The sequence below is a fragment of the Ascaphus truei genome, chromosome 18 (genome assembly GCF_040206685.1).
Source record: "Ascaphus truei isolate aAscTru1 chromosome 18, aAscTru1.hap1, whole genome shotgun sequence".
Classification (NCBI taxonomy): domain Eukaryota; kingdom Metazoa; phylum Chordata; class Amphibia; order Anura; family Ascaphidae; genus Ascaphus; species Ascaphus truei.
Window position 1 is genome coordinate 7635939 of NC_134500.1, and position 21743 is coordinate 7657681.

A 21743-nucleotide genomic window follows, 5' to 3' on the forward strand; every position below is an offset into this window, starting at 1 on the left:
ACTGCCTGGGTGGGCGGGTTGGGTTGACCGACTGCCTGGGTGGGCGGGTTGGGTTGACCGACTGCCTGGGTGGGCGGGTTGGGTTGACCGACTGCCTTTGACCGACTGCCTTGGGTGGGTTGACTTTTGACTGACTGCCTTTTGACTGAATGACTGCCTCTGACCGACTGCCTGGGTGGGCGGGTTGGGTTGACCGACTGCCTGGGTGGGCGGGTTGGGTTGACCGACTGCCTTTTACCGACTGCCTGGGTGGGCGGGTTGGGTTGACCGACTGCCTGGGTGGGCGAGTTGGGTTGACCGACTGCCTGGGTGGGCGGGTTGACCGACTGCCTGGGTTGGCGGGTGACTGACTGCCAGGGTGGGTTGGTGGGTCAGTGAGTGACTGGGTGACTGACCTTGACCGGGTGGGTGCTGCTTCCTGCTTCCTTTCCCGCCAGACGCTTCCCCCCCCCTGCCCCCGATGCCCAGGGCTGCTGCCAGGGGCGGGAGGTAGGCGGCTGGGGGGGGGGGGGGGCGAGACTGGCAGGCTAATTCCGTGGGAGCATTTCCCCCCAGCCCCTGGTTTCCGTAGTTGCTGCCCAGGGCAGGAGGCTAGCGTGGGGGGAGCTGGGTTGGTGGACGCGGGGGGAGCTGGGTTGGTGGACGCGGGGGAAGCTGGGTTGGCGGGTACCGGCTCGCCACGGTGCTTCCCCTCCGTCCGTCTCACGTTGGGAGCGGGCCTACAGGCAGCAGGCCGGACACCCTGCTTTCCCTGGGCATGCGCCGGAACCTGGTGCTCTCCTCCTGGCGGTACTTAAAGGCAGGACCGCCCTAAATTTATGAGTGTCCTTCCCCCACTGAGGAAGGCAGATCACACAGTGGAAAGGCTGAGTATTGGGCCTTCTCCAGTACTTTTCCCTTCGGGGAAGAGCGAGTGTGGACCATACCTCTGCTAGGTAGGGAAGAGCTAGGATGGCTGCGAGTGCCCATGGCCTGCAGTGACGGTCCAGGAACCATCCTTCAGTGAGAGCTGAGAAGTACTGCATCGGGCAGAAGCCTGCCGTGTAACTGTGCTGTACAGAGAGGGACAATAAGCCGGTCCTGTTATATACCGCCTGCCTGGTGCGGGACCTGTGATACACTGTTGCTCACATTGCAACTTGGCAATCCACTGGACTTCACTGCCTTATCGATCAGTGACGTCATCTGGCCCGTTGTGTGGTGCTGAGGACTTGTAACATATTTCTCTCTGGCAAGGATCCAGAGAAGTACCAATGTGGGACGTTAGCTTGTTCCTTTTTTGTTACCACTTGGACTTTGATTGTTGGTGTCTGCTGTGGGGCAAAAAACCTACCTGATAAAGCGCTGCTGCTGAGGAAAAACGCTTCTATCCGAATTGGAGACAGCTGCTTTTAAGGCATCCCCAAAAAGCAAGTCACCCGTGTCCAGTTGTGGTAACATGTACCCTAATCATGCCCTGCTTGAATAACTGATTATTTTGTATGTGCAATATTATCACCTATTATTAATTCAATGTAATTACTTATCAACCCTGAGTCGTGCACTGCATTTCTTTTTCATGTCCATCCGTGTGATGTTGAGCCATCCAGTGACCAGCAATTTTTTTTTAATATAATTATATTGTCACTCACAGTGTTATTCCTTTAATAATATTATTATTATTGTTATTCTATCACTAAGTGCACTTTATCATTGTCTTATAACAGTTTAATTATTTTATTCACTCACACAGTTGGTGCGCAGTTTAGTTTTGTTATTTGAAGCTTTACAAATGTATATCCTTCGTCCCAAGTACCATAGTTAGGTTTATCAGTGTTTAAAAACCGTTTGCTTTGAGTGATCCAGTTTCCGACGTTTGAAAAATCAGATTGCAGTAAATGTTTAAGGTCAGGGAGGCTGGAACTGTGCTTATAGAAGATAGTATAAGGGAGGGAAAACTCCCTGGCACCTAAAGCTTGCCATGTGTCTAACTCATTAGGAGGCCGTCTCATTAGGAGGCTGTCACTGACCTATAGATCAACTCCAGTCCTCAAGCCCCTCCGCTCAGGTTTTCAGAATATCCCAGCTTCAGCACAGGTTGCTCAATGGAAGTCTGATTGAACCAGCTGTGCTGAATCATGGACTCATTGAGGCTTGGATATCTTGAAAACCTGTCCTGTTGGGGAGAGGGTGGGCTTGCCGACTGGAGTTAAACACCCCTCCTATAAACTGTGGCGAGAAGAACAGCTAACAATGCATCTCCCACTCCTCACGTTTATCAGGAACCTTTCTTAATCACTCGGAGGGCGCGTCAGGGATTGGAAAGTCTCATTCAGAATGCATCTCGCTTATATGCAAATTGCTCAATTAGCCGACCGTCTCGCTTAGCATTTAACTTCCAATCAATTCTATGCCCGTATTGATTCGGTGCGGTGAGGGTTTCCAGGAGAAATGCCGCATATTTTAAGATCCCATATTTCAAATTTGACCAGATTTGTCAATTTAATAATTCAGAGGGACTCAATGTTACTATCATTTTAAACAGAAATATGGTCACTTGTTTTCAAGTATAATTCCTACTAGAGTACTATTTGTACAAACAGACTTGGCCTGTTTTAAGTGGATACATTAATTAAAGTAGCATTATTACATTCCTTTTTTTTAAATCTTATTTTAATATGTAAAGCGCGTGACAATGTAGAATTGTACATTCTTACCTAAACTGGCAATCGTTTGTTGCTCCTGTCATCAATTTGTAAAAATCCTGATTGTGTGCCTAACATAATCGCAGCCTTTCCGTTTCAACCAATCCTTCAGTGTAACTCATCAGCTACAATGTAACCCATTACGAAGTAAACAGTATATATTGTTAGTTTGGCAACAAAATTATCACAAACAGGAAAGTGTTGCAACGATCTAACACTGCTTGGGAGGTGGGTTAAAACCTGCTATAGAAAACAAAGGATGCTTTCAAACTAATAAAAACGCCATTAAGAGCTGAATAAAATAAATAGTCACTATTATCTAATACTACAAAACTGATTTTTTTTAAAACATAAGATGCCACATGTTTTGCTGCTTTTAAAGTCTCTCTTAACCTGAATCGGAGCCCTGGGAGGCTTAAAAGCATGTGCACCGTTATCCATTTAGTTTTGGCCAATAAAATGCTCTATTCCCAGAGGGGGGTTTGGGGGGGGGGGGGGGGGGAGGGGAACAAACTATCATTCAAACTTTGTGTGGGAAATGAATCCCAGCACTTTCCAAGCAGCTCCACCAGAGGGCACCAGAGTACAGCCGATAATACACTTGTGGCTGCTTAAATGGACAGGGCAGGGGAGCGCTTCTTCATAGAACATAATGGCAATGCTTCTGTCTGATACATTGTATCACATCCAAACAATCCGCACGTTATAACCTAAGGGCGAGACCTGGGTGTCGGAGACCGCGCGGGCACCGGCGCGATCAGATTGCCTTAAAGCATTGATTACGCTGAGACCACGCAGGCGGAGAAGGGAGGGGGCACGCACTGCGCAAGAAATCAGAGGGCGAGCCTGCTCCGTGACGCCACTAAGCTCGCCCCCCACATCTACCTTGGACAGGAAAAGCACCCGCTTCACGCGGGTGACGTCACAGCCTCCGCGCGGGCCCAAGTGTCAGCTCCCACAAAGTGTCTCAGAGTTGATATATTTATGCATACAATCCGACGTGGGAATTAACTAAAGATATTGCCCTTTTTCTGACTACGAGACCCATTTTGAGATTTAAGGTGTTTAGGATTTATCTCCCTTTACTGCATTTGTCCTTTTTACCTCTGCTGTGAGGCCTTTCCACGCATCCACCACCTCTGTCAGGAATGGGGTTCTCACGGTGCCCTACCGCATAAAGAGCCGAACTGGAGACTTGATAAAGGAAATAAAAGCACAGAACCGTTTCAGGTAGGAAGTATTTTATTGGACAGGCGGTTCCTCTGGGTTCTGCCTCCCAGATGCCGAGGCCCGCAGCGTTTGTATCTGCTGCGCACAGAGGTAACGGTATAAAATGTCCCTTTAGCCAGAAACGGCAGCCGTGAAGGCGGCATTACGTAAACATTCAAGGTTCAGACAATAAAAAATATAGTGTTTTCAGAATATAATTATATTTATCTGCAAGGTCATTCAAAGGCCACTTCGGAAAAGCAGCCAGCAGCTCTGCTGCAAATGGGGGACAAAAAGGTGTTCCCAATATTTTCTTGCTCCTCTTCCAACCCCGGGCTGGAGCCGCAGTTGCCTTTTAATCAGGGGTGCTCAACTCCAGTCCTCAAGACTTCCCCCCCAACTTGTCAGGTTCAGGATATCCCCGCTTCAGCACAGGTTGATGACAGCCACTGATTGAGCAACCTGTGCTGAAGTAGGCTCTTCAACTGAAGCACTAATTAAGCCACAATGCTGAAGCAGGGATATCCTGAAAGCCTAACCTGTTTGGGTGGGTGGGGTGTGGGTAGGAGGGGGGGAGGGGTCTTGAGGACTGGAGTTGAGAACCCCTGCTTTAAATGAACCCTAAAAACGTTATTTTATTTCCCTTAAAACTATATATAAATCATAACATGCAACATTTTGTCATTTGGATGCAGCATTGGGCACCCCCTGTCTCTTGTTATAACATGCAACATAGAAATATCTACAGTTTTTGTATTCCATATACAGTATACCATATATACCATTTATAGCAGACAGACGCAGTGTCATTTATAAACACACAACAAATATTTCTTATACAAAATGACATTTATGGAAAAATTAGACAATGATCATAAGTTAAGACAAAAAAAAATCTTTAAAAAAAACAGTGCTGAGTATTAAAGTTACAGAAAACGAGGGAGCATTAAATATACTGTAATATGAACCAGAGTTGTTATTCCTTTACAAGTGATACACAGGGGCCAGGGGCCAGGGGGCGGCCAGCGGAAAAAATGTCAGCGTTTCGATCCTGATCTAGGAAGGTTTTTCTTTCAAATGTGCAGGATCCGTCTGCAGTGTGAAATACCGGGGTATTGTTATAAAAAGATGGTACACCAAGACCTCCACATTTTCACTGGCCCTATACATGTGCTCCAGAGGTCAAAGGCTTAGGAATTGTATTCTGTTCCAAACTTTTGAGTGCTCATTTGCATGTCATTACCCAGAATTCCTGGTTGCATGGAGGGAGGTGGGGGGGGAGAGGTGGTGGTGGGGAAGGAGGTGGGGGTGGGGGAGGAGGTGGTGGTGGGGGAGGAGGTGGTGGTGGTGGTGGGGGAGGAGGTGGTGGTGGTGGGGGAGGAGGTGGTGGTGGGGGAGGTGGTGGTGGTGGTGGGGGAGGAGGTGGTGGTGGTGGGGGAGGAGGTGGTGGTGGTGGGGGAGGAGGTGGTGGTGGGGGGGGGGGAGGAGGTGGTGGTGGTGGGGGATGAGGTGGTGGTGGGGGAGGAGGTGGTGGGGGGGGGGGGGTGAGGTGTTGGTGGGGGAGGAGGTGGTGGTGGGGGATGAGGTGGTTGGTGGTGGGGGATGAGGTGGTGGTGGGGGAGGAGGTGGTGGTGGGGGGGGGGGTGAGGTGGTGGTGGGGGAGGAGGTGGTGGTGGGGGAGGAGGTGGTGGTGGGGGGGGGGGTGAGGTGGTGGTGGGGGAGGAGGTGGTGGTGGGGGATGAGGTGGTGGTGGGGGAGGAGGTGGTGGTGGGGGGGGGGGGTGAGGTGTTGGTGGGGGAGGAGGTGGGGTTTGGGGGAGAATTAAAAAAAAATAACCACCAGTATTCGGATTCCATCCATGAAAAAGGAAAGTGTGCGCTCAGTATGTCGTGCTGTGTGTTGATCTTGTGATACATTTATCCGTTGTGTGGCGTGTGCGTCTCTCTCACTTCTGGTATCAGAAAACCCAGGAGCTCTCCCATCCCACATATAGCGGCCGCAATGCGCGAGGATCAGCGCAGCAAAGATCCAAGTGTCATGGCTTTAACGTCTGCGCATTGTGACATCACGGCCTTCACGCTACAATAACCGTGTTTATCCCAAAGCTCCGGCAGGGAAAATCCCAGAATTAGCCGCCATTCACTACTTTCTCCCTGATGAATGTTCCCCCAACGCAAGTTAACAGAATATCGTGCGATCCCCACCAAAGCAGTGTCAGGTGCTGGGGTGTTGTGCTCATGTCACATCTAATGTGGGGTGAAATCCCCCCCACCTCTCCGCTGGAAATGATGCACCATATAGTAATACTGTGTATCCCTAGAAACCTCCAGATACCCTGTGCGAAGGTAAAACAGACTGCTCATGGACCCAAACCAGGACTGCCATGTGTTGTGGTGCCCACTTCAGATGCCTCCCGGACTGTCCCTATCTGGTCTCTTGCAGGGGGGAGGGGGTGGGACATGAGGGGGGTTTCAGGAATCAGATTTCTGGAGGGGCTGAAATTATATATATATATATTTTTAAACTTCGGTTCCCTCCTCCCCCCCCCCCCCAAAAAAAAAACTTTAGGATAGAAACATTGACCTACTCAGTACTGATTTATATTGCAACATGTTACGTTTCAGAAGGGGACGCGCTGCGGAGGAAAGCAAGGTCTCCCGCAACGCAGCAAATTGGGGTTAAGTCTCAAGATTAAGGTCTATTAACCCCCTCACTGCCAGAGGGGCCACCCTGGCAGGAAAGGGGCGAGCAGGCATCGAGCTTTGCCACATTGCCAGCGTGGGGGGGGTACAGGACGCTGGGATCTGGCCCTGCGGTGGGGAAGCTGCAGCTCGTGGACCCGGTCAGCCCGCTAAGAGACAAGTCCGGCAGCAAAACTGGATGAACAGCTTCTGCTCACAGAGCTTGCTGGACTTCACCATCTCGCAGAACATCTCGTCCGCTGCTCCCAGGAAACAGGGGACACAAGTAACACAGGAAGGACATTTAGCCAGCAGGTAAACCGATGCGTTTATTCATACGGACAGCGAGTAATAAGCGCAGCGTATAAGAAATATATACATGCAGGCGTGTTGAAATCCAGCCCTACCAACAGGTCAGGTTTTCAGGATATCCCTGCTTCAGCACAGGTGGGTCAATCAGTGATGAGCCATCTGTGCTTATTCTGAAAACCTGACCTGTTTGGGGGGGGGGGGGGACATTTGGTATGGAGTGGAGCATCCCTGGCCTATAGGTCAGCGGCAGCCTCCCAATGAGACTGCCTTCTAATGAGCCACCTGTGCTGAAGCAGGCATATCCCAAAAACCTGACCTGTTGGTGGCCCTTGAGAGCTGGAGTTGGCCCGCCCCAGCGCTAGGATATAAGTAACACATGAATTTCCCATGTAGATCAAAATGAATCTTAGCTGCCAGAGAAAAGTCAACTGTGTAATGCAGAACAGGACAGGGGTTACGGTAAACGGAGATCCAGGTCCTGTATTACAGGTCTCCTCCAGTCCGGCGGCTTCTTTGCAGAGCCAGCAGGGCACTAAGGATGGCTAAGATAGCAGCTGTGGGTACGGCATCGCTGGGAGAAGCAAAGGGTGCAAACACCTCGTGTGTTACCCCCAGGGATCCCCAACACCTCGTGTGTTACCCCCAGGGATCCCCAACACCTCGTGTGTTACCCCCAGGGATCCCCAACACCTCGTGTGTTACCCCCAGGGATCCCCAACACCTCGTGTGTTACCCCCAGGGATCCCCAACACCTCGTGTGTTACCCCCAGGGATCCCCAACACCTCGTGTGTTACCCCCAGGGATCCCCAACACCTCGTGTGTTACCCCCAGGGATCCCCAACACCTCGTGTGTTACCCCCAGGGATCCCCAACACCTCGGGTGTTACCCCCAGGGATCCCCAACACCTCGTGTGTTACCCCCAGGAATCCCCAACACCTCGTGTGTTACCCCCAGGGATCCCCAACACCTCGTGTGTTACCCCCAGGGATCCCCAACACCTCGTGTGTTACCCCCAGGGATCCCCAACACCTCGTGTGTTACCCCCAGGGATCCCCAACACCTCGTGTGTTACCCCCAGGGATCCCCAACACCTCATGTGTTACCCCCAGGGATCCCCAACACCTCATGTGTTACCCCCAGGGATCCATAACACCTCGTGTGTTACCCCCAGGGATCCCCAACACCTCGTGTGTTACCCACAGGGATCCCCAACACCTCGTGTGTTACCCCTAGGGATCCCCAACACCTCATGTGTTACCCCCAGGGATCCCCAACACCTCATGTGTTACCCCCAGGGATCCCCAACACCTCGGGTGTTACCCCCAGGGATCCCCAACACCTCGTGTGTTACCCCCAGGAATCCCCAACACCTCGTGTGTTACCCCCAGGGATCCCCAACACCTCGTGTGTTACCCCCAGGGATCCCCAACACCTCATGTGTTACCCCCAGGGATCCCCAACACCTCGTGTGTTACCCCCAGGGATCCCCAACACCTCGTGTGTTACCCCCAGGGATCCCCAACACCTCATGTGTTACCCCCAGGGATCCCCAACACCTCATGTGTTACCCCCAGGGATCCATAACACCTCGTGTGTTACCCCCAGGGATCCCCAACACCTCGTGTGTTACCCACAGGGATCCCCAACACCTCGTGTGTTACCCCTAGGGATCCCCAACACCTCATGTGTTACCCCCAGGGATCCCCAACACCTCATGTGTTACCCCCAGGGATCCATAACACCTCGTGTGTTACCCCCAGGGATCCCCAACACCTCGTGTGTTACCCACAGGGATCCCCAACACCTCGTGTGTTACCCCCAGGGATCCCCAACACCTCGTGTGTTACCCACAGGGATCCCCAACACCTCGTGTGTTACCCCTAGGGATCCCCAATCTAGGAATTGTATTTCCGGAGCTTCCAATTCTTGCATACAACTCAGTAACGGGGGAAATAACGGGGGAAATAACGGGGGAAATAACGGGGGAAATAACGGGACGGACGAGATTTCAGAATAATCCCGGTTTTAACCCCTTCAGTGCTGTATGCCTATAAACAGAGGGGGGTGCACCCTGTGGTTATCCACTGGAACTCACCATTGGTACAGGTGTGGTTAGCGACGCAGGACCCGCTGAGCAGGCTGTGGCCCTCCCGGCACCGCACGCAGTTCCTCCCGGAGCCCTCGCAGCTCAGGCAGTTTCCTTCACACCTGAAAAAACGGCAACAAGATCTCAATGTCCGAAGCGCTGGAGGCGACGGCGAGACGGCTGCGAAGTTAAACGCCAAGCGCGTCGGCTGAGGCGTCGGGATCTTTCGCTTGTTGTGACCCCCTCTATATGGGCCAACATGAGCAATTATAGTTAGTATAGGAGCTTTAAACCTTACAATTCTCATCGTTACCTATCCAACTAATTAAAACGCGCTGCGTGAGGTACTGAACCTCACATCTCTGCGCAGAGCGCGCCGAATAAACAAATCCAGTTATATCCAGGACCCCTGCTATGCCTTCTACAGCAGGGGTGCTCAACTTCAGTCCTCAAGAACCTCAACAGGACAGGTTTTCAGGATATCCCAGCTTCAACACAGTTGGCTCAATCGGTCCCTGCTTCAGCACAGGTGGCTCAATCAGAGGCTGTCTGCGACGGAGACCCCTGTGCTGAAGCTGCGATATCCTGACCTGTTGAGGGGGCTTGAAGAGTGGAGTTGAGCCCCTCTGTTCTACAGCTGTGTACTGGACTTCTGACCAGTAATTATCAGCACGTCCGTGCGATAGGACAGGGGTCGGAAATATGTCCTGGGCACGGACACTTTGTAACTGTTCGTGGTGTGTAGATCATACGATCCCTGTGTAAAGTTGTGAGTACAATGTCAGTGACGGTCACCTCCCTCCCCCACCATCCTCTTCAAAGACGAGAACAGGCATCTCCCATTCCCTGAGCCAAATGTCCCTCTGTGCCGCGTTGGCTACACGAGCGAGTGCTTACACCCCGACGGAGTTTCTCAAGGAGCCGACAGCAGGTGAAGCGCGTTGGGGCGACATACCTTCGGCACACCTTGTGATGCACCCCAGGCACCTCTTCCGAATAAAAGCCGGCGCTGCACGCAGGGACGCACCGCCACTCGTGCAGGTAAAAATCTTTGGTACACTGCGTGCACTCCTCCTTCCCAGACCCTGCGAGACAGAAGAGACACGAGTTGGCCAACCCCAGGCGCCATTAAAACGCGCAGGAAAACAAACACCCATATTTACGCGCGTACACATCTGCTTCGTGGTTGCGCACTTCAATGCAATATTCTCCGGCAGGTTCCTATTTCAAGGAAGTGCCGGTGCCGGTGTGCCGATTCCCTGGCCCCGGGAGAAAGTCACGGTTCTGAATGATCACCAAGCAGTTTATTAACGAGGCCTAATCTCCGCACGTGCGGATTCTTAGCTGAAAGGTTGCAATGTGCTAATGACGCACATCTGTCTGCACATGTGATGTCAGTGTATTTAGCAAGGCCGTGCCAAAGCAATTATTTGTGCGTACACACAGTCCACTAGAAATCAACGATTCGCTTGTTGCTAAAGGAGTCTGTGCGGTTCGAATATAAATATGTAGAAGTTGCAGTCACGCTGTCACCCTGCAGTAAAATCCAGAGACACCTCCCTGCTTCCCCGTGACTACATCACGTCACAGCTAGGAGAGGCCACCCAGACACTTCCCAAACTGTGTGTGGTAAAGCCCCAAGCTCAGAGTAGACGAGAGTCCCTGCACTCGAGTGGGGGGGAGGGCGGGGAGTGGGGGGGAGGGCGGGGAGTGGGGGGAGGGCGGGGAGTGGGGGGAGGGCGGGGAGTGGGGGGAGTGGGGGGAGGGCGGGGAGTGGGGGGAGGGCGGGAGGTTTGGGGAGGGGGGGGGAGTGGGAAGACTCAAAGAGAGCAAAATATTTATTTACTGCATGGACAATTTGCCAGGTTAATCCACCAGCCTCCTGTAAGGAGCAATTCCCGCAGCTCCCGACTGATCACTTCATTCTCCAATTCAAGTTTACATCATTGGATTACTCTGGAGAAGGTCTGTACAATCTCCGCAGGCCCCTTGTGCAACAATGAAGCGATGTCTGCAAAGGATTCCAGACATTTGTTGAAGCCCCGAGGAGTCCGACAAGCTCGTAAACTTTGATCATGTTTCATTTTATAACATTCTAGGCACTTTATAGACACACCTGGGAAACATGTGTGTAGCATGTGTCAAATACAAATCTAAACCCCTTCACGGCCAGATGTGTGGACTTGCTGAAGTTGAATAATTCTACGGACAAGGTTATTGTTTGGGATTATCTATTATAACGCAGGGCAGAGCAAAGAACCGTCTGCGTCAGACTCCGTCTGGATACTGGGGACTGACGACACGGAACTGAAGGCACATCACACACAGGTGATTGACCCCCGAAAAAAAGGACGCCTTACCCACACAAGCTTGGCATGTCGAGTGGCACCGGTCACATTTCATTAACACTGCGCTGTAGAAGGTTCCCGGCTCACACTCTGGAACACACGAGGACCCTGAAAGGCTGAGAAAAAGGCGACTCTTAGAAGATCTTTCACCAACGGCCACCTGGATCTTCACCAGATCCCTGCCTCTTGTGCGGGAAAAAACAACCACCCTACAAGCGCATGTATAACACAATCATTTAAGGGGGCCAAACACAAGACACATGGATTCAGTTTGTCGAGATATAAATCAAATGAGAACGCAGAGAAAGAATGTACATTTCATTAGAAACTTCCTAAATATGGCGCCCCTGGACGCACACATGTAATTTATGGCACCTTGATGAGACCCCACAGGTTTGCAGAGACCCCTTGGAGTTTGCTGTGCACCTATCAGTGCCGTTACCTGCACGGATCTCCGATAAGGTCGTGCTTGATATTTGACTCACATTCCTAATGAAATAGATAGAGTGGTAAGAAGAGTCATCCACTTCAGGTGAGAAGACTTTAGTGGATCGAACGCCACAGCTCTGCCCACGATGGTTATAATTTGGTAGATATTGTAATGTAAGGGTGGCCGACTCTAGTCCTCAAGGGCTACCAACAGGTCAGATTGAACGTATATCCCTGCTTCAGCACAGGTGGGTCAATCAGTGGCTCAGCCCGACATGTTGATGGTCCTTCAGGACTGGAGTTGGCCAGTCCCATTGTAATGGAATCTTCATTGCATGGATGTCCCCGAGTGGCGATACAGTGAGGGGTGGCAGTGTTAAAATGTTCATACATGGAACAGGGGTCATCTAAACTTCATGGCCTTGTTCTGCATACAAGAGCTGCTTAGTAGTGTGTGCAGGGATCCTTAAATAAATCTCAACCTGTTCTCCGATGAGGCTTCTAAACCATGTTCCTTGTCAGTCTTTGAAAACTCACAGGAGTGACTCAAGTCGTTTCGACACGGTCACCGACGGCCTTGGGGCTTGACTCATGACTTGAAGGGCCTCCAAGTCAAGAGAGCAGGTCAGCGAATTCTGGCAGAATATCACATCCAACCAAAAAAAAAACCATCTCAAGGGGAACCAGAGGCGGTGACAAGACCAGGCGGCAACATGTTCTTTACACGTCCCACAGGAGGTCAGTGAGGACCACGTCTTGACATCCCTTTTATTGGTGACCCGCATTACCCTCACTGAGGTGTCTCACCAATTCTCATTTACCCAACTAATGTTAGGCGAAAAGTTTTATCCAAGACCAAAACAGCTGCTGCAACTCTTCACTAACTGACCGTCAGTATGTCCGTAGTATAGAGAAGCTCCCCAGGGCAGGGACCACACTTCTAGTGTCCAGGGAGTGGATACAAATATTACTCAGAGCTACAAAGTCTCTCACTTAAGATTCAATATACTGGGACGCTATGTCTTGCAGAGATCCAGATCAACTCTACACAAAGAAATATGCCACTGTGGGCCCAAAGGGGTTAATAAAGAATAATCTGGCTGTAGTGTTTGTGGGTCCACCTCCATACTGTGCATGCTGACCCAAAGGGGAGTCCAACACACCAACTTTCAAAATAATCCCTCACTTATTTACTCCGTAAGAATATTTGCACACGGCTTTCATTTTTTTTTAAAATAAGAGTGCGTCTCGTCTTTTGAAACAGCAAAGTCTGTGCCCCAAAGACATGACCTTGTTCAATTTGGGATGGGGGGGGGGGGAAAGAACACCTTCAACCAGAATCACCAATGATTTATTGGTACTTTACCCAACATCTGGGCAGGTCTCAATCTCACCGGGCTTCTGATGGTGAAAGGTGATTGAAAGATCAAGGCGGGGGATTTAGCAATTACAAAATAAATGGAATTAACGGGTGACTGGCAGGCAGCGTCACTCCTGCCCGATGCAGCTGGCGCCCTGTTGGAAGATAGTCAGAAGACAGCATCGTTAATGTGTTTTTCTGCATCTAAAATCACCTAATTAATTACCAGGTGTTCTTGGCTGTGGATGATTATTTGACATGGGACTGAACTTCTAACCTCACCTAAAGACCAAGGAAAAGCTAGAATAAAATCCGCCAGCACCTTTCATGCCTACCCTACGGAGCTCCGTCCTCATCCTATTCCGTGAAGAGCTTACAGTCTGATGGCAACTGGAAGGCAAACTGGCCTGATACCAGAACAGATCTCACTTCGGGAATCAGTATCAGCCGATATCTGCTCCTTCTCAGTGTAACAGGTGCAGACCGTATGCTCCATGTTAGCAATTCTATCTTTTTTTTTCTTTAATAAATCTGGGGTGATTGTTTCCCTCCAGAAGGGCCCCCCTTTTGCCTTGATACATACACCCTTAATTTGGCCAAATGTGCACATCATCAAGTCGTTACAGAAGGAAAAACAGACTACTTGGGTAGAATATTTAGCACATTTAGACACGAGAGCCATGTAACACCATGTCCAACATGTCATTATCAAGGCTTAAACTGATTTAACTAAATAAAGATAAGAAAGCTTAGCTGTGAACTGCAGAGCAGCAAATCACACAATATGCAGTACACAAACCTACAACCAAACACCTGCACACAACTCACAAAGTAGAACGGTGTGGTAAATAAACCCAGCTTTCCCCAACGATCACTTTGCTACTTTACACATTCGGACCGTAAATATTTACCCCAAATTGCTCAACGAGACGAGACACCCGTGGCACATATACCCAGGCAAGCCCATGTACCCAGGCAAGCCCATGTACCCAGGCAAGCCCATGTACCCAGGCAAGCCCATGTACCCAGGCAAGCCCATGTACCCAGGCAAGCCCATGTACCCAGGCAAGCCCATGTACCCAGGCAAGCCCATGTACCCAGGCAAGCCCATGTACCCAGGCAAGCCCATGTACCCAGGCAAGCCCATATACAGAGGCAAGCCCATATACCCAGGCAAGCCCATATACCCAGGCAAGCCCATATACCCAGGCAAGCCCATATACCCAGGCAAGCCCATATACAGAGGCAAGCCCATATACCCAGGCAAGCCCATATACCCAGGCAAGCCCATATACCCAGGCAAGCCCATATACCCAGGCAAGCCCATATACCCAGGCAAGCCCATATACCCAGGCAAGCCCATATACCCAGGCAAGCCCATATACCCAGGCAAGCCCATATACCCAGGCAAGCCCATATACCCAGGCAAGCCCATATACCCAGGCAAGCCTTCCACAGCCAGTATCCCAAGACCTGCAGAATCTCCGCAGAGGGTTTGCGTGAAGATAAGAAAACAGAACCAAACTTAGAAAACGCCTGGCTCCGAGCGGCAGAGAAGCCGGAGTATGCGGTGGGATAACGATAAATCTTGATGAAAATACGGTTAATAATTTACTGGATAAGTTCCCTGGGGCTTCACAGCCCAAATAACCTGTATTATAGGATGCAAAGTTCCACAAATCCAAAGCTCAGCTGTATATACAATGAGGTCTTGAATAATATGCCAGGTGAAAGAGTGGACCTAATAACACCACTCCCTTAATAGATTAATCCATGTCTCTATAATAAACTCCTACATGTGGGGGACCTGTGTTGTAAAGGCGTGGGTCAGTGATAAATATCTGACCCCCTAATACACAGTAATCAACGTCCCCCTGGAGAGAGACAACAATAAGGAGTATGAAACACCCAGACCGTGTTCTCTTTGACAACGGGCGACGGCCCGAAACGCGTAGGAGCTTTTTTACCCATCCCGCACCATGATGTCCGTCACGGATTAAAGGATTTTTATTTTTATATTGGGGTTCAGCCCCCTCCTCTCTCCTCCGTTGTTTCCATCGTGGAATTCTCTCTAACCTGTATTATATTCACAGAACTCCCGTCACGGTGGAGTTTGGGCGCTGGCGCCGTCAGAAGAAAGAAGGGAACTATCAGAAACCCAGAGCAGCAGAAGTGGGCGAGCACGTGTCAGATACGTGGTATCACGTGCTGCTTCACTGTTCCCGTGTTATTTATAGGTTTATAGGGTTGTTTTCATCTCTGGTCCTCCTCTTCTCCCTAGCTTCTCTGATAATACTTCCTTAGGCCGCGTTCACACAGGGGGCTTCCCGACGCTGCGTGCGTCCGCGTGAGCGCACCTCCGTCTGCTGGGCGATGTGTGATCATGCTCAGCAGACGGAATGACCCGACAAGGCGACATCGGGCGGGGGGGGGGGGGTGTAATGTGTGGTGTGTGTGTTCGTTCTCTGCCCAGAACTGCCCAGTCTCTGGTCAATTTCAGCAGCCAATCAATATAAACGTCTGGGCATTGATTGGCTGCTGAAACTGACGTCGCGCTGCTGCAGCCGGAGATCACAGATTGAAGAGACTCTCGCGAATGCAGCAGCGTCGACGCCGCACTTTGCAACCAATGGTGGTTTCAATACTGAACACTACCATTGGCCGCCAGGAGTCTATCACGAACGCGCGCACGTAATGTAGCGCGCTGTGTGAGCGGGGCCTTACACTATGCGGTGTTCTCACAAACCCTGGGTCTCGCGAGTCTTCTGGGGGGGGGGGGGGGGGGGGGGAGAGAGGTAGCTTAATGTTAGTAGTGGGCAAACCTGCTTCAGATCCCATTTAGCTTCCTTTAACCTTGGGGAAGGCACTCCATGTCTCCCTGTGCCTCAGTTGTATTGTTTTACTCGGGCGCTTGCTCTAACCGTCACGTGATTAATGGATGCGTATTAAAAGATTGAAAAGGGGGTAATACAACCTTAATTGGAGTTCTCTTGGAAAGTCCTCGTGTGACTCAAAATACCCCACTAGGGTCTATCCTGGACCCTTGGTATAAATGGAACAGAAGAAAAGGTGGGGGAGCACAATGTGAGGAGGATGTAGTATCTTTCACTGACGGTCAATGCGGTGTTTTAGACTCTATTGATCCCTCATAGAAAGAAAAACTCCTTGAATAGGGAGTTTATGTATTGTATGTAATCACAGGGTGTAGATGGAATAATAAATAAACTTACACGGCCTTGTGTAAGTTGTATCCCATCAAGGTTTCTTTGACTTCTTTCCGCGTCTTGCTTCTGAGTGGTAGTACTGCTTTCTTACTGGTCCTCTTTTCTCCTTTGGGTCGGTGGATTCTTGACTGTAATTCGCCTCTCGTGCGGATGTAAGTGTAAACAAAAAAGGCAATTAGGCGCATACATACATAAGTTTGCTGCGGTATGGGGGTGGAACAATATGATATTGCAAGTATCAAATATTGATGGATAATAACCCACTCACAAGGCCTAATGTGAGCGATCTCATATAGCTGTATCTTTGTAAACACCAATGCAATAAACAGATCCTTGGGTGGATAACATATAGCCAAAGACCCAGGCTCAAATGCTCAAACCTGGTGAGAGAGGGATAGAGGGATATACCAAAATACTCACACGGGCCAGTGTGAGCACACACTCATAAAGGTATCTTTGTTACTCCAACGGCAATGATTTTGGAACTGTGCAGCACTCAGTGAGGGAACGGAGGTGCCGTGGAGACTCTCTTCATCCGGACGCGGAGAAAAGAGACTTTGTACCCACATATCACCCACTATTCCCTTTGCTGTTTTATTCTCCCTTTTCAAGAAGCATCAGTGGCTTCTTTTGTTTTTATATATTTCCTACCCCCATACTGTTTTAAAGTGTATTGTTTATTCTATGATAGTTAAAATAAAGATTTCACCTCCCATAAGTGTTCAGTGTCCCTGAGTCCACTTGAGATTGTGTGTAGACCTTAGGTGTCTACCTACCATCATTGCCGTTGGAGTAACAAAGATACCTTTATGAGTGTGTGCTCACACTGGCCCGTGTGAGTATTTTGGTATATCCCTCTATCCCTCTCTCACCAGGTTTGAGCATTTGAGCCTGGGTCTTTGGCTATATGTTATCCACCCAAGGATCTGTTTATTGCATTGGTGTTTACAAAGATACAGCTATATGAGATCGCTCACATTAGGCCTTGTGAGTGGGTTATTATCCATCAATATTTGATACTTGCAATATCATATTGTTCCACCCCCATACCGCAGCAAACTTATGTATGTATGCGCCTAATTGCCTTTTTTGTTTACACTTACATCCGCACGAGAGGCGAATTACAGTCAAGAATCCACCGACCCAAAGGAGAAAAGAGGACCAGTAAGAAAGCAGTACTACCACTCAGAAGCAAGACGCGGAAAGAAGTCAAAGAAACCTTGATGGGATACAACTTACACAAGGCCGTGTAAGTTTATTTATTATTCCATCTACACCCTGTGATTACATACAATACATAAACTCCCTATTCAAGGAGTTTTTCTTTCTATGAGGGATCAATAGAGTCTAAAACACCGCATTGACCGTCAGTGAAAGATACTACATCCTCCTTACATTGTGCTCCCCCACCTTTTCTTCTGCTCCCTGTGCCTCAGGCAGCAACATTAGATTGTAAGTTCTTCAGGGCAGGAATGGATTTATGCTGCCGAAACATTATGTACAGCACTGCATACATTGTCAGAAGAAGCGTTATTAATAAATGTTTCAGTAGGTCTAAACTCAAGTCTCATTATACTAGGATATTTGGAAACCGTATTTCAGGGGAAGCCGCGCATCGCGTGGCTACAAAGCCGCGCATCGCGTGGCTACAAAGCCCCGCATCGCGTGGCTACAAAGCCCCGCATCGCGTGGCTACAAAGCCCCGCATCGCGTGGCTACAAAGCCCCGCATCGCGTGGCTACAAAGCCCCGCATCGCGTGGCTACAAAGCCCCGCATCGCGTGGCTACAAAGCCCCGCATCGCGTGGGTACAAAGCCGCGCATCGCGTGGGTACAAAGCCGCGCATCGCGTGGGTACAAAGCCGCGCATCGCGTGGCTACAAAGCCGCGCATCGCGTGGCTACAAAGCCGCGCATCGCGTGGGTACAAAGCCGCGCATCGCGTGAGTACAAAGCTGTGCACGAATGGGATTTATCACGGGAATAATCCTATATGAAAGAGATGAGATTTGTCTTGATTTCTTGCATAAGAGAAAGTATTTCATAGTATTTGATATTTGCATAGCGGAGGATAGTTGGAGGCGATATTATCGCGTGCCCGACGTGTGCGCACATTGATGCTATCCTCCCTGTACTGTATGTGACGAAGGTTACAAAGTAACTGTGAGACTCACCTGAGCCCATCTCTGCAGACCGTACATTTAGCCGGATAACCAATGCACTTTTTGCAGTTCTGGTGGCACTTGAGGCATCGCTTTGGACCTGTAAGAGGACACAGGTCAAACTGTTGTTATGTTGGGACACTGGCAGAAAAAAATAGATCCTAAGCGTTACACGGAACCAATGCCCAGAAGCCTCGAGTCCCATCTTTCCCTGTAATCTTTGCTGGAAACATTTTCCATTTCGTTACATCGTACCGTGACCGATGTGTCTGTTGCAACGCCCACTTGCAGCCCTGTCGCTCAATAAGCTGCAGTTACAAAGCCTACGTGGCATGGATACCTCCCTGCGCCTCCCCTCCCCTCACCTCCCTGCGCCTCCCCTCCCCGCGCCTCCCCTCCCTGCGTCTCCCCTCCCTGCGCCTCCCCTCCCCTCCCCTCCCTGCGCCTCCCCTCCCTGCGCCTCCCCTCCCTGCGCCTCCCCGCGTCTCCCATTTCATGCTGGAAACACGGCACTACAGTGCAGCATTCTGAATGATGGAATTATGGGTCATGCTAAAAGGTTTCGTCTCTCCTGGTGAAGTAACAGGGGTAGAGACCCCCAAACACAGAAGGTGAAATAACTAATGAGTACTTGTAAAAGCACCAACACAGGCAGCCGACCGTGACCTGGGAAATCACCGACCAAACCAGCCAATCGCACGCCCCTTTCCGTCATCGCCAATTATATTCCAGATCTGGCATCCCTTACCTTCATCTGCATAACTGCCAGCGGGGCAGGTGGCGCCGCAGGAGCTGCTCTCGGGCTGGAGGTAGAAGCCGCGCTTACAGGAGTTGCACTGGTTGTGACCACGCCCAAAGCACGTGTCGCATCCTCTGTGACACCGTCTGCATCTCCTGGCTGCCGCGTCCCCCAGGAACCCTGCGGGACAGCCACTCACACACCTGAATCACAAGGGACAGGGCGGGGGGCATGTTACAGGACAGCCACTCACACACCTGAATCACAAGGGACAGGGCGGGGGGCATGTTACAGGACAGCCACTCACACACCTGAATCACAAGGGACAGGGCGGGGGGCATGTTACAGGACAGGCACTCACACACCTGAATCACAAGGGACAGGGCGGGGGGCATGTTACAGGACAGGCACTCACACACCTGAATCACAAGGGACAGGGCGGGGGGCATGTTACAGGACAGGCACTCACACACCTGAATCACAAGGGACAGGGCGGGGGGCATGTTACAGGACAGGCACTCACACACCTGAATCACAAGGGACAGGGCGGGGGGCATGTTACAGGACAGCCACTCACACACCTGAATCACAAGGGACAGGGCGGGGGGCATGTTACAGGACAGGCACTCACACACCTGAATCACAAGGGACAGGGCGGGGGCATGTTACAGGACAGGCACTCACACACCTGAATCACAAGGGACAGGGCGGGGGGCATGTTACAGGACAGGCACTCACACACCTGAATCACAAGGGACAGGGCGGGGGCATGTTACAGGACAGGCACTCACACACCTGAATCACAAGGGACAGGGCGGGGGGCATGTTACAGGACAGCCACTCACACACCTGAATCACAAGGGACAGGGCGGGGGGCATGTTACAGGACAGGCACTCACACACCTGAATCACAAGGGACAGGGCGGGGGCATGTTACAGGACAGGCACTCACACACCTGAATCACAAGGGACAGGGCGGGGGGCATGTTACAGGACAGGCACTCACACACCTGAATCACAAGGGACAGGGCGGGGGGCATGTTACAGGACAGCCACTCACACACCTGAATCACAAGGCACAGGGCGGGGGGCATGTTACAGGACAGGCACTCACACACCTGAATCACAAGGGACAGGGCGGGGGGCATGTTACAGGACAGGCACTCATACACCTGAATCACAAGGGACAGGGCGGGGGGCATGTTACAGGACAGGCACTCACACACCTGAATCACAAGGGACAGGGCGGGGGGCATGTTACAGGACAGGCACTCACACACCTGAATCACAAGGGACAGGGCGGGGGGCATGTTACAGGACAGCCACTCACACACCTGAATCACAAGGGACAGGGCGGGGGGCATGTTACAGGACAGGCACTCACACACCTGAATCACAAGGGACAGGGCGGGGGGGGCATGTTACAGGACAGCCACTCACACACCTGAATCACAAGGGACAGGGCGGGGGGCATGTTACAGGACAGGCACTCACACACCTGAATCACAAGGGACAGGGCGGGGGCATGTTACAGGACAGCCACTCACACACCTGAATCACAAGGGACAGGGCGGGGGGGGCATGTTACAGGACAGGCACTCACACACCTGAATCACAAGGGACAGGGCGGGGGGCATGTTACAGGACAGCCACTCACACACCTGAATCACAAGGGACAGGGCGGGGGGCATGTTACAGGACAGGCACTCACACACCTGAATCACAAGGGACAGGGCGGGGGCATGTTACAGGACAGGCACTCACACACCTGAATCACAAGGGACAGGGCGGGGGGCATGTTACAGAGCGCGAGGACGGGCCTCTCACATTGTCACCGCAGAAAGATTGTGAACACACGGGTAACACACAATTATACATGTGCTACTTATTTCCCCCCAAGGATCATTGTAACAATACAATTGTTTCTCCTTTTCTTTAACAATGGGCAGAACTTTATATAAAGAGATCCCTGTGACTAGCAAACGTATACATTTCTAACAACCAAACTGTCTATTACAGGGACATGAACCTCTGCATTCGGGCTGTGCCGGCTCCATTACTGCTGCCTGGAGTGTCCCAGGACAGACAGGAGAGATGATTAGGAATGTGTAAGACATCTTTTCCTCGGTGTAAATGTCATTTCATGCGCTGAAGAGTTCTTTTTAGATTCAAAGTGGCTAAACGCGCTCGCTGGGCCGCTTCTTAATTTAGCAACACTGGGGACGGGGGTTTAATAAATGAACGACACGCATTTTACACATTACACGACCGTCCCGCGCTTAATGGGTTTCCTGAGTAATTACAGAGCAATCTCATGGAGAGGCAGCCTCCGCGGCTGGAGAGATTCCATGCAAAACTGCCCGGTCTCCCAAGGTCAGAGGCGAAAAACTTGTGACAAATAGAGACGTGCGAAGCAGTCCCAGGTGCGCAGAACTGTTACTGTAAGTCGCAAAATAACAGGGGGCAAAGGAACCTAAAAACGAGCGCATTGTTTATGCAAAGATTTGCT

At 50.9% G+C, this 21743-nt stretch overlaps 1 protein-coding gene across 1 annotated transcript in view; it reads right to left on the reverse strand.

Annotated features, from left to right (window-relative positions):
• Positions 1-5526: 5526 nt before the first annotated feature.
• PCSK6 (proprotein convertase subtilisin/kexin type 6) overlaps positions 5527-21743 on the reverse strand; it is a 78369-nt gene continuing 62152 nt past the window's right edge. Inside the window, exons 16-21 of the mRNA XM_075575296.1 lie at positions 19244-19437; positions 18508-18595; positions 11335-11438; positions 9930-10059; positions 8984-9096; positions 5527-6834 (exon numbers count right to left, since the gene is read on the reverse strand). Coding sequence (XP_075431411.1) covers positions 6737-6834; positions 8984-9096; positions 9930-10059; positions 11335-11438; positions 18508-18595; positions 19244-19437 — 727 coding nt within the window. The 3' untranslated portion in view covers positions 5527-6736. The remainder of the gene's footprint in view (positions 6835-8983; positions 9097-9929; positions 10060-11334; positions 11439-18507; positions 18596-19243; positions 19438-21743) is intronic.